The sequence below is a fragment of the Micromys minutus genome (assembly GCF_963924665.1).
Source record: "Micromys minutus genome assembly, chromosome: 5".
Taxonomy (NCBI): Eukaryota; Metazoa; Chordata; class Mammalia; order Rodentia; family Muridae; genus Micromys; species Micromys minutus.
This window is the reverse complement of record NC_137974.1, coordinates 78,125,888-78,138,385: the sequence shown is the minus strand read 5'-3', so window position 1 is coordinate 78,138,385 and position 12,498 is coordinate 78,125,888. Positions and strand designations below refer to the sequence as shown.

The following is a 12,498-nucleotide window of genomic DNA, read 5'->3' as shown; positions in this document are numbered from 1 at the left end:
CACTGCCCTTCCTGCTTTGTGAAGTATATCATACCGTAGGGAAACTGCCTCAACAGACGGTTTGGTTTGGTTTCCTTTACTGCAGATTGTACGAACAGATCTGAAGGAGTTAAGAGATTTCAATTTGGATGGTGCGCCTTATGGTTACACGCCCTTCTGCGACAGCAGGAGAGAGATGGATGGCTACCGCTTCTGGAAGTCAGGGTACTGGGCCAGTCATTTGGCTGGACGAAAGTATCACATCAGGTACTGAGAGAGTGTTCTCTACAGAATGCCTTGCTTAGGGCTCTTATACCTGGATATATATAGAGAGAATTTATTTGTTTAGCTGCATATACTGTAATATGTTCTTCACAGTTTTCCTGTTAGTGTGTCCTGATGTATAATCTATTAAATACATTGTTTTCCCTATTCCAAGCATTTTTGTGACCTCTTAGGTCAGTGTATGGGTGGCACATACCTTTAATTCCAGCACTTGTGAGACAGAGGCAGTCAGATCTCTGTGAGTTTGAAGCAAATCTGCTCCAAAAAGTGAGATCCTGTCTCAAAAAACAAACAAACAAACAAACTCACCTCCACCACCAGTATATTCATTGTTTTCTAGTGGACATTCCTTGTCTTCTGGAAGAAGGTAATTTGGAAGATTTGGAGGCTAGGACTCATATAAGAAATATTATAGGGCTGGGGAGATATGTCTCAGAGATGAGGAACATGGCTGCTTTTTCTTAAGACCTGGGTACAGTTGCCAGCACCCACATGGGGCCCACACCTGTCCATAACCACAGGTGCAGAGCAGCTGATGTCTTTGGCCTGTGTAGGCACTGTTTGTACAAGATGTACAGACATCAGTAAAGGTAAAATACCCATATGCGTAAAAGAAAAAAAAACGATTTATTTGTTTTATGTATATGAGAATTTGCATGAAGACCAGAAGGTGTCAGATTCTCTGAAACTGGAGTTACAGGAGATTGTGAGCATGCTGGGAACCAAACCTGGTCCTCTAGAAGAGTAGTCAGGGCTCTAAACCTGAGTCAAGTCTCCAGGGCCCTAAATAACTCTTTGCTGAAATGAATGAATGCAGAGATGAATGATGAGGTACAGTGATTTCAGTTTTATACTTTGTTTCCTGGCCAGAGAGAATTGTAACCCTGCCTACTCCCCCAACCGCTGCCATCTAAGATGTCATCAGGATAGTGTTGACAAATTGTTATCAATTTTCAGTTTCAATGATCTTGAGCACCAAATCTTCTGAGTTAGTTAGAACTCTTGCCCCAGGAATTAATTTCCTTTTTAAGACACCAAAATAAAAGCTGGCCAAAGTGAGCCGTCAGAGCAGGGTGTAGCCTGTAGGTGTGTGATCCTCTCTGCAGGAGCCTGTGCCCTTCCCGTTCTATTCACAGCCTGTCCCACTATTTCAGTTGGGTTCATTGTTGACATTGATTGATGGTTTGATTGAAACAATGTCTCCTCTTTGCTCAGTGCCCTGTATGTTGTGGATTTGAAGAAGTTTAGGAAAATAGCTGCTGGTGACAGACTCAGGGGACAGTACCAAGGTCTGAGCCAGGATCCCAACAGTCTTTCAAATCTTGATCAAGTAAGTGACCATTGACATTACACATAAAAGCATGCCATTTGTGTCTGAAAATTAAGTTTAGCTCTCTCAGGGCTGAACTATTTCTTCATATAAAGTGTGTGGTGTGTGTGTGTGTGTGTGTGTGTGTGTGTGTGTGTGTTTGAGAGAGAGAGAGACAGACAAACCGACTTTTATATCTGATCTCAAAGGGACTGAGACTGTCAAATAGCTCAGAATTCACAAAATAAAGTATTAAAAATTTACTAACGCTGATGCTTCATGTCAGAAACTTTCAGGAAGGCTTGCTAAATAACTTTTCAACAAGCATTTTCAGAAGTGAAATTTCAGGTTTGTTTCATTTGGGTTTGTGTTCTGCATGGGTGTTTTGCCTGCGTGTGGGTCTTGCACTGTGTGTGCAGGGCTCCCAGAGTCCAGAGGGAGTCTGATCCCCCTGAGCTGGAGTGATGGACATGTTAGATGCTGTACTGGGTCCAGTGGAGGAGCAGCCGGTGCTGCCCTCTGCCTTCTCTTCAGCCCCAGTTGTAGCCTTAGGTGTTTTAGATATCTGCTGTCAGGCTGCTGCTGCATTTTGAGACAGGTATCACAGGTGCCTCTACCAGGTGCTTCTGTTTCCACTTTGCTCTTTTTTGCTTGGTTTTAGCAGGGTTTGTGGTTTTTTCTCTAAAATTTGTGACTCTATTCTATTTTGGAAATTGTCTTTGGCTGTCTTTAACACATTGACATTGACAAAGCAAACAAAAGGAAAAGCAAAAGCAGAGTCAAAAGACCCACCCACTCATTTGCATAGTGAGGACTCCCGTAAAAGCCCCAAAGATAGATATGCAAAGGAGATGTAGGTATATTTTATGATATAAAATATTATAATAAACATTATGTAATTATATATACATATATATATATAATTAAAAGAAGATAAAAAAATTTTAAAGGGGGAAAAGTCCCAACATGATATTAAGAATCCAAAAACCTCCAAAGATACCATTCAGTTTCTTTTCTGCTGGCCATCTCCTACTGGGCATGCAGCCTACCCTTAAGTTTTTTAGTTATTTTGTTTTTTTTTTTTTGTTTTTTGCTTTTTTGGTTTTTTGCCAGTGAGACTTCCTTGAAGGAAACTGAATTTTCATTTGCAAGAGGTTTTGGTTGGAGCTAGCGTCTAGGTTAGCGATGGGCACATGTTCACTCCTCCGTTCAGCTCTGGGACCCATGCAGACCCATGCAGACCCATGCAGGCCCATGCAGGCCCATGCAGACCCATGCAGACCCGTGCAGGCCCGTGTAGACCCGTGCAGACCCATGCAGACCCGTGCAGACCCGTGCAGACCCATGCAGGACCATGCAGACCCCGTGCAGACCCATGCAGACCCGTGCAGACCCATGCAGACCCATGCAGACCCCGTGCAGGCCCATGCAGACCCCGTGCAGGCCCATGCAGACCCGTGCAGACCCATGCAGGCCCGTGCAGACCCCGTGCAGACCCGTGCAGACCCATGCAGACCCGTGCGCACTGTCTGAGGCCTGAGAGTTGACATGTGAGAAGGTCGTGTTGACTCAGAGGACTTTTCTTCTTGGTGTCCTCCATCTTCTCTGGCTTCTACACCTTCTGCCTCCTCTGCCTTGGAGTTCCCTGAGCCCTGAGCAGGAGGGATTTGATACACACATGACATTTAGGGCTAAGTGTAATTCTCTCATTCTGTGTAAGCTCAGGCTGTGTGTGTCTGTGTGCTCCCATCTGCTGCAGGAGGAAGCTTCTCTGATGATGGCTGAGTAAGGCACTGATCTGTGAGTGTAGCAGAATGTCAGTCGGGTTTGTTGTTGTTTTAGAGGACAGTAGTACTTGGTTTTACCAAGGTTCCTGGACTATATATCTCATGTTCTTGGTCAAGCGGTGACAGGTTCGGACTCCATCTTGTGGACTGGGACTAAATCAGATCAGCTATCGTGTAGTTATTGATCACATTTTCAGCTGAAACTCCAAGTGAAGAGTAGAGCAAGGAAACGGGCTATGAACTTGCAGTGTCTCCCTCTACTGACGTGCCTCCACCAGAGTGGCCACACCACCTTCCCAAATAGTCAACTAAGAACCTGAGCCTATGAGGGAAATTCTCCTTCACAGCATCCCAGTTATTCACGCTGAAGTTGCAGGTGTGTTCTTTTAGTATCCAGCGCTGGTCCCTCGGAACTCCTGCCAACTACAAGCGTTATATGTGAGTCTTAGTTGCTCAGGTTGGGTGGTTATTGAAACCCTTAGAAGGTGTCACCGAGCACCTTATGATGCTACAGAAAGGACCCCAGACTTCAGTTTTATTTAAGAGTCACTGTTGTCTAGCCTAATAATTTACTCTCTTATTTGGTGTTTGATGCCTGCAAACATATGCTTTTCTTATGACGGTGGTGACAGCGAGTGAGTGGGGCCTTGTACATACAGAGCACACACTACTGAGCCACACTCCCAGCCTCAGGCACGTGTCTTTCATAACACCATTCAGTTCCTCGGTGTCTTCAGGAATCCACGTAGTCTCATGCACCTCGTCTACTGAAGCTAGAAGTAGTGTTTGTTCTTCCCAAAGAACAGAAAGTTTCGTGGACACTCTGGTCTTTGTAATGCAGTAGTGCAGGTTTAGCAGTGTCTAAAATGGACTCTCTTAGATCAAAATTGACATTTGATCATTTATGTTTAAAGTTTATTTTGTTGACAGTGCTTGATGAAGGAAATCATCTCAGTTACTTTTCTATTTCTGTGACAAAACACCATAACCACGGCCATTGGTAAAACTTTTAACTGGGCCTATGATTTCAGAGGGTTAGAGTCCTTGATGGTGGGACAAAAAACACCATAGCAGAAACAGCCGATGCTCACCTCTTTACTACAAGTGGGAGACAGAGAGAGATGCCAGAAATGGTGTGGGTCTTTTGAAATGTCAGTCTGCCCCCAGTGACACACCTCCTAACCTGTCCTCCTGCAGATGGTTGTGAGCTGCCATGTGGTTGATGGGAATAGTTCCGTCAACTGGAGATCAATATTCAAACCTGTGATCCGTTCTCATTCAAACCACCACAGGAATCATCTGTCTTACCCCACTGTACACAAGACAGTGGTGATTGTTGCCAACATACTGTTTGGTGTGACCTGGTTATGGTTCTGAGACAGGATTTCACATAGCCACGCTGGCCTGGAACTCAGTGACTGAACCCTCCTGCCTGTGCCTCCAGTGCTGGACCACACTACATCGTTCTTTACAGGCATCAGGCAGTCGGTTCTGGGCGTTTATTCCTGCGGTGTGTTGGATTTCTTCCCCCAGAGTGTTAGGACATTTTATTGTGGGAGAAGTGTGGGCTCTGGTACTTGGGAGCAGGAAAGTCGGTGTGTCTCTTCTGGAAAACTATAAAGTGTTAAGGCCCACCTCTTCTCCCTTCAGAAGTGAGCAGACTGCATAGTGACTCACATCTGTAATCTCAGCATATGAGAGGCCAGGAAGAGGACTTCACAAGACCCAGACCAGCCTGGGCAACAACTCAACAAAGCAAAAGAAAAAAAAATGGGAATTTTAAAATTTTACTTTCATACAGGGAAATGTAGTTGAATCTTGTTTGTATTGTTTTTTTTATATGTGTATACATGTTTTCTTGCATGTGTATATATGCACCATGTGTGTGCCTGGTCCTGGAAGAGCGGGCTCCAGATCCCCTAGCCCTGGAGATAGAGATGGTGGAAACCGACCTGGGTTCACTGTTAGAGGTGCTAACGCCCTGACCTACATAGTCACCCCCTTGGCCCCTAGTTGAAGGAGTGCTGTCATTTGGTTTTTTTTTTTTTTTTTGTTTTTTTTTTTAAGTTTTACATATGTGTACATGTGTCTGTGTGTGGATATGTGCACATGTGTGTAGGTGTCTGCAAAGGCCAGAAAGGGGCATCCGATCCCCTGGAGTTGGAGTTACAGGTGGTTGTGATCTGCCCACATGGGTTCTGGGAACTAAACTCCGTTGCTCTGAAAGAACCATATACTCTTACATGCTGAGCCATCTCTCCAGCACTCTAGTTGAATTTTAAGCTAACAGTGGTTGCGTCTTTAAATGTCTTTCTGAGTTTTAGATCTTTGTGTTTTATTTCCTATACCAAACAGGATTTGCCCAATAACATGATCCATCAGGTGCCAATCAAATCGCTCCCTCAGGAGTGGCTGTGGTGTGAAACGTGGTGTGATGATGCCTCTAAGAAGCGGGCAAAGACCATCGACCTGGTGAGTGGCCCTCCCTGCCCTGGGACCCGTGACAGCCTGCCGGGGCCCGTTCAGGTTCAGATTGACTTTCTCTGAGCTGCTGTTGGAGCTGCAGAGCACGTCCTGCTCACTTCAGCAGGGCTCCTCCTCACTTGCCAAGGATGCCAGATCACCGTACAGCAACCTGCAGAGCTCCTTTCTGCTGTGTCACTGTCTTCCACCTCACCTCTGTGCTGGACAGTCCTCTGCTTAGCCCATAACCTTTGCTGCCTCTGGTTTTGAGAGCGGCTTACTGTGTAGCCCAGGCTAGCCCTGAAATCCTGATCTTCCTTATTTAGTCCCACAGGTGCCTGCTAGAACCCTGTGGTGTGTGTAACAGTGTGCCTTTCCACTGAGTTACATTTGTTGTGTTTGCAGTGTAATAATCCCATGACTAAGGAGCCCAAACTGGAGGCCGCTGTGCGAATTGTCCCTGAATGGCAAGACTATGACCAGGAGATCAAGCAGCTGCAGACCCTCTTCCAAGAGGAGAAGGAGCTGGGGACCCTGCATGAAGAGGAGACACAGGAAGGTAAGTGTGGGCCTGACTTTGGACAAGTCATTTCCGGCTTCTCATTTGTTGCCGAGACAATGGAGGGGTCCCTTTCCCTTGATCCTGACCTCATCTAGGGTCTGTTTCTCATTCTGTCCGTTCAGCCAGCCTTCTAAATAGCACATTCAATGCAGTTTTGAAGTCTGCCACCTAACACACGTGTGTACTCACTTGTTTTGGTCAGGGGATGCTTTTTAAAAATGTAGAGTGTGTGTGTGTGTGTGTGTGTGTGTGTGTGTGTGTGTGTCTGTTGGTTTAGTGGTGGGATGCACACAGGAGTTCATGTGTACACATGCCTGTAGATGTCAGGGCAGCTTACTTTCAGCAGCCAGTTCTCTCCTACCATGGGAGTCTGTATACTTAAAACAACCTTACAAAATACCATCAAATTAGGTAATTTGTAGTGTCTTCTTTTGAAGCCACCTAAGCTTACAAATAAATGCCAACTACCATGCAAGTCTAGATGGCTTACACCAGGCTGGGAAGCGAGGGGGTCAGGAATTAAACTCACTTCCTCCTACATCCTGTGTTTGAGACCAGCCTATGAGGACAGTGGATAAATTGGACTCTTGATTTTAGTATTTCTCCTCCTTTAAGCTCATGCTAAGAAGCAAGTGCAGAGCTTGAGTCTGGAGATGAAGGGTCCGCTCTGGAGACTGCAGGACAGCAGGCGTCATAGCTAGAAGGTTACAGTTGCACTCACCAGGAAAACCAGATTGGGAGTAGGACAGGCGGACAGCTCAGCTTCAAAATCACTGTAACTCCAGTTCCAGGGCTCTGATGCCCTCTTCTGGCCTTTGTGGGCTCAGCATGCCTGTAGTATACAGAGATGCAAGACAAAATACCCATACATATAAACAATGAAGATAAGTATTTTCTTAAGAGATTAAATTCATTATGAACTTACCTATAGATAAATGGACAAAGAATATGAGCCGACTCAAAAGAGGAGCCATATATGAGGTCTAAGGAGACTGTGATCAAATTAGAGTTACCATTAGAATCTGCTGTGTCAAAAAACACAGATGGAATGGTAATGCCATACTTAGAGGAAGGAGACAGTGGCGAGACTGGTGCATGAGCCTTGCTGAAGCTGTCCGTGTGTCTGGACGGAAAGCCGGTGTTTCAAAGCACGAGGCTGTTACCAGGAACCTTTAAAATTCTGTACCGGTGGGCCAGAGAGATGGCTCAGCAGGATGAGTGCTCGCTTCAGAACCTGAGTCCTCGTTCCCACACTCACACCAAAGTGACAGAGAGCCCACTCCACAGAGTTGTCCTCTAGCACACATGGGCACTGACACGTGTACACAACAGTGGTAACCAGTATAAGCACATTGTGCAAGAAATGCCTCTCTCTTCACAATGCCTCTGTAGAGAATCGTGAAATAACCCAAAGCAATGCACACAAGGATCTTACTTTCCTGATTCCAATTAGCAACGGAAAACAGTTTAGGGTCGAAGCACAGCTGCCCTGGCTCCCAGAAAGAATGGGTGAGTGCAGAAGATGTCTGGGAAGTGTGTGGCCCAAGGGCAGGTCAGCAGTTCTCAAAACTAAAAATGAATAGAGAACTCCAGGCTTCTGTAGACCATCTGAGAGCTGTGGTGTGCTGTGGACAGTGCTCACACTGTTTTATGACTTAAATCCCATGTTGTTTTTTTCCCTAGGATCTCAAAAGCATGAAGAACTGTGACCTCTGGAGGCAGATAGGAAGCCACCATCTGACGGTTTTATACTGAATGCTGTTTTCTCTGATCTGTCGTTACAACTGCTGATGAACTGATTGGGCAGGTGTACCACACCTATTGATCTGAGCGTTTGATTTAGACTACCGCACCCTACTGGGTGCTAGATCCTTGGGGCTAAGGCTCTGTTGGATTTGTACCTCAGAGGAAGACAAGTGGCTGATCTTCTGGGACCCTCTTCTTGCCAGAGAGAGAAATACTGGCGGCAACTGAAAGAGCCCAGTCCTTCGGTGCCCACATCCCAGAGCACACATTGCTGTGCTGGCCCAGAAGCTGGCCAGAAAGGTCGCCATGTTCTTCCTTACCTCAATTTACCTGCAGCCCTTGCTGCAGTGCAGATGCCCACCCTGTACCAGGTCAGGCCGGCAGATGCTTCATCCATGCCTCAAGGTCTACGCCAACATGCTCCACACATCTCATCCCCTCACCCGCTTCCCGGGCATTAGGCTCATTGTTTAATTGAGCCCAACCAATAATCATGTGTCTTCAGGGTTGGCTCAGTGCAGTTGCTAAGCAAGTCAGTCTTCAGGAGAACTGGGGTAGTGTGGATAAGCCTGGAAAATCAGCAGGAAGCAGAGAGTGTTGGGGTGTTCAAGGGAAGACAAAAACATTGGCCATTCTCAGTCCATGGTGACTGAATTCAAAGGAAGCTTTATTCTGTTCCCTGTGAACTTTCTAGGTAATTGTTTTGTAAACAATTTTTATATTTATGAAAATGTTTGCTCTTTCTTCCTACTTTCTAAAAAGCTGTTGGTTATTGGTTTCCTGGTTGGGCACAGGTGTCCTGAGCCCCTCGGTGACCCCTCTCAGTGTCCCCTCTCAGTGTACTCAGCCTCCATCTGGATGGTCACCGTTCTGTCTGCTCTTCCCCTTACGGAGTTTTCTCTCGGACCCAGGAGACTGTCTTTGGATGTCTCTTCCTTCAAATGCTCTCAGACCTATGACCAGGAATGACTCTGCCTCTGCAGCTCAGTTTCCTATACTCTTCTGTCTTTCCCTTTTGCTTTGGCTTTTGAGACTTGCCAGGGTCCGGTCCAGTTCTAAGGTACCTGCTGCTATCTGAAACAGCGCCCTTCATTGTTTGTGTGTTTTCACAGCCACAGCCCAGCATCACCTCAGGAGCAGCCTGGGCTGAGGAGCCTTTGACATGTTGTTAACCTGGCTGGACAGGTGTAGGTGTGTAGTGTCATCTGTGCCCAGGACTCAGGGACCTACAGCAGAGAGTCAGTGTTGCTGGGCACTAGCCTGCCTTCCAGCTCACAGGAGCCAATTTTGAAAATGAGAAGGGAGCTGGGGTGTGGCTCAGTGGCAAACAGAGTGCTTGTCTATCAAGCCCAAGGGTTTGCCTTCTGTCTGGCACTGTACCCCCCACCCCACCCCACCCCAAAAAAAAAACACTGAATATGAGAAAGGAGAACCATGGGTGACTAAGTTCCTGCCTATCTAGCTAGGCACTCTATGTGTTATCAGGGAAGAATGACCTATAGGAGCCATGGTTGGGGATTTGAGTGGGCAGTTGTTAAATAGTGAGAGACAAATCAATTGGGAACTCAGAGAACCGGCATAAACCCCTTAACTCAGTCAAGTGCCCTGCTGAGAGTCCTGGGCAGAGCACATGTGTCCCCTCAGGTGAGGCTTCCAAGTAAAAGAACAAAGAGCAACACTAAAAATAACATCAAATTCGGTGCTCCTGACATCCCCCAGAAACCAGCTGGGGAAGCTGACGCGGCCGGAGTTTTCTCCGGGCTGAACTTGCAGCGTCCTTCTCCCACTGCGAGCGCTCTCGTAGCGAGGACAGGCTGTAGCTGGGCCCTCTGACCTTGGAAAGGTGTCTGGGAATACATTACTTCCAAGGTTGTTGTATTTTGACTCTTGGAGTATCAAACTGTTTTGTCATTTGCCATGAAGTCGGGGAGGGGGCACACATCCCAGACAAAGGGCGGTGGAGGACACTTTGAGATAAACATGTCCCATAGCTAGCTCCTTAGCTTAACTAGCACATGACATTTATTGATACAATGTATATTACAACATGAATTTTAAAAATAAAAAATTTACCACACATATATCAAGTAATTAATTTGTACCCCCACTTTCAAATCCAACAGTTAGCCCAGGAGCCAGCCTCTGTGCGGGCTCCATGCCCACACTGAGTAAGCCTTCAGGGGTGCCCGCTGCTGCGCCCAACTAAGTCTTCACTGAGTAAGCCTTCAGGGGTGCCCGCTGCTGCGCTCAACTAAGCAGAAACGGTCTTCCCAGTGTCCTGGGGGGGACTGGGTGTCAAGCAGGGAGTGTCAGTGCTTTTAAATGCTGGCCTAGTGGCCAGTTTCCTTCTTTTACCAAGTTGTGTGCATTCTCTGTGGAAAAGGAAGGGGCAGGTCTCCTGTGGTCCTTTAGCCCCTGTGTGTCACCACCCTGACGTAGACCATATTCACAGCTGATGCTGGCTAGGCCAGACCCAGCCTGCTTCTAAAGCTGTCCAGGCCCCTCCTTTGCCGGTTCCTTCTTTTTGTCCTGTGGATTAATCATCTCTGCAAATTGGGCGACTGCCACAAATGAGATGCTTGTGTGGCCCCGAGGGACGTCCTTGTCAGTTTTACCTGACACCTCCACCATAAAACCATACTGTGACTGAAAAGCGACGAATTGTTCTCCAAGGAGTGGGAAGTAACTGATCACACTGACCAAGCTTCTGGAAAGTTCAGTTATCCTTGGCCTGTGTACAAATGGTCCTTTGACATCTTGTCATAGAGGGTAGTGAGATTGGCGACAAGTCAGAATCACATGTGCCAGAGAGCGAATCGGTTGCTGTGGTCAGTGGAAAGCAGCATGTGGCTGGTACCCAGAGCTGTCAGGACTCGGCTCTCCAGAGTCCTGGGTTCAGTCAAAAGCAAAGTGGATGCACCCAAGTTGAGAGCAGTGCTGTGTTGGTTTCATAAGATAATTGGCATCGATACCCTGGCAGAAGCTGCATTTCTGGTTGGACGCGGTCGTCTCCGGGCGTGCATGCACTGTGCTGGACCTGTCTGGTCAGAAGCAGACTTCTCTGCAGGTACGTTAGCTGCTTTTAGTCTTGAGTCGCTGAGGGATGAGCTGAGAGCCACAGACAGGAAGCAAACCTGACTGGTCGGACATGGTCACCAGCATGCGGTCACTCCTCATGTCCCTGTCTCCTCCATGACTAAACTGCCTTCTAAAAATTACCCTTCCCGGATAGACCAGCATGATTCAAAGAAACATCGGCCGCGTTGGGGAGACGCTCCTGTGCACTTTTCTGGGTAGATCTCATGGAAAGCTGGCGGCACGGAGTATGACTTCCGGGGCTCTGTCTTCTGTGAGAGTTGTTGAGTCCGTGGCTTTATGGGATATTGTGTGATGACCAGAGTCAGTCAAACGGCTCATCGTATTTTTGTTTAGTAAGTAGGGTAGCTGTTTTCTTTGAAATTCATGAACTCCCGTTTTCTCTGCCTTAAGGTCATGAGGACTTCTCAAATGCTGGGTCAAGCTCAAGCACATTAAACACTGTCACTCAGGAAGTTACTAAAATTTCCAAGTATCTGGAAGGTTCTCATCTCTCATTCATTGCTGGTGTTTCATGTCTCCGTGTGATAGCGGAAAGCCCTTCTGTGTTACATGTAAACGGCGCTCTCCTCATGGAGTCGTGCCGTGCTGATGGTCTATAGCAGCAGATGAGTGCCAGTGCCAAGTGACAGCAAGCCACAGGGAAGTCCTCCAAGTCGGGGACAGAAAGCAGGAGACCTCCCCAGTCTCCTGGGTCCTTAGCATGTGGAGGGTCTGTGACCGGCCATATGAGCAAGGCTTGGAGCCGTGGTCTTTTCCAGCCTGTGCTTTGTGCACCGCCTTACTGTTCCCAGTGAGCTCAACAGAGAACTCGGTACCGTTCCCGTAGCCAGATGCAAACTACGCTAGCCTAAGACTACCGAGCATTCTGTTTTCCTACCAGAAAGGGGGAAATGGAGACAGAGCTTAGGGTTTTTAAAGAAACCATCCTACCGTCCGTTCATACCGACACCTCACTTGGCAATGAGGTTAATGTTTGTGGATGTCAGTCCAGCAACATGAGAGTAAGCTCTGTCCAACACAATAAAATTCCTTCTCTCTTCTTACAGTTGTCTGCTTGGTCTGTCAGTGTGTGTGGTGTGTGTGTGTGTGTGTGAGAGAGAGAGAGAGAGGGAGAGGGAGAGAGGGGGGGAGAGAGAGGGAGGGAAGGAGAGAAGAGGGAGGGAGGGAAGGAGAGAGAGAGAGGAAGGGAGGGAAGGAAGGAGAGATAGAGAAAGAGGGAGAGAGAAGGACAGATTGATAGAGGATAGTCTAACTCTTCACCTCTCTCG

At 47.2% G+C, this 12,498-nt stretch overlaps 1 protein-coding gene across 1 annotated transcript in view; it reads left to right on the top strand.

Annotated features, from left to right (window-relative positions):
* Positions 1–12,269, top strand: part of UGGT1 (UDP-glucose glycoprotein glucosyltransferase 1) — a 97,621-nt gene extending 85,352 nt beyond the window's left edge. Inside the window, exons 37-41 of the mRNA XM_080917169.1 lie at positions 86–246; positions 1,480–1,594; positions 5,716–5,832; positions 6,229–6,382; positions 8,069–12,269. Coding sequence (XP_080773295.1) covers positions 86–246; positions 1,480–1,594; positions 5,716–5,832; positions 6,229–6,382; positions 8,069–8,094 — 573 coding nt within the window. The 3' untranslated portion in view covers positions 8,095–12,269. The remainder of the gene's footprint in view (positions 1–85; positions 247–1,479; positions 1,595–5,715; positions 5,833–6,228; positions 6,383–8,068) is intronic.
* The last annotated feature ends 229 nt before the right edge of the window (positions 12,270–12,498 follow it).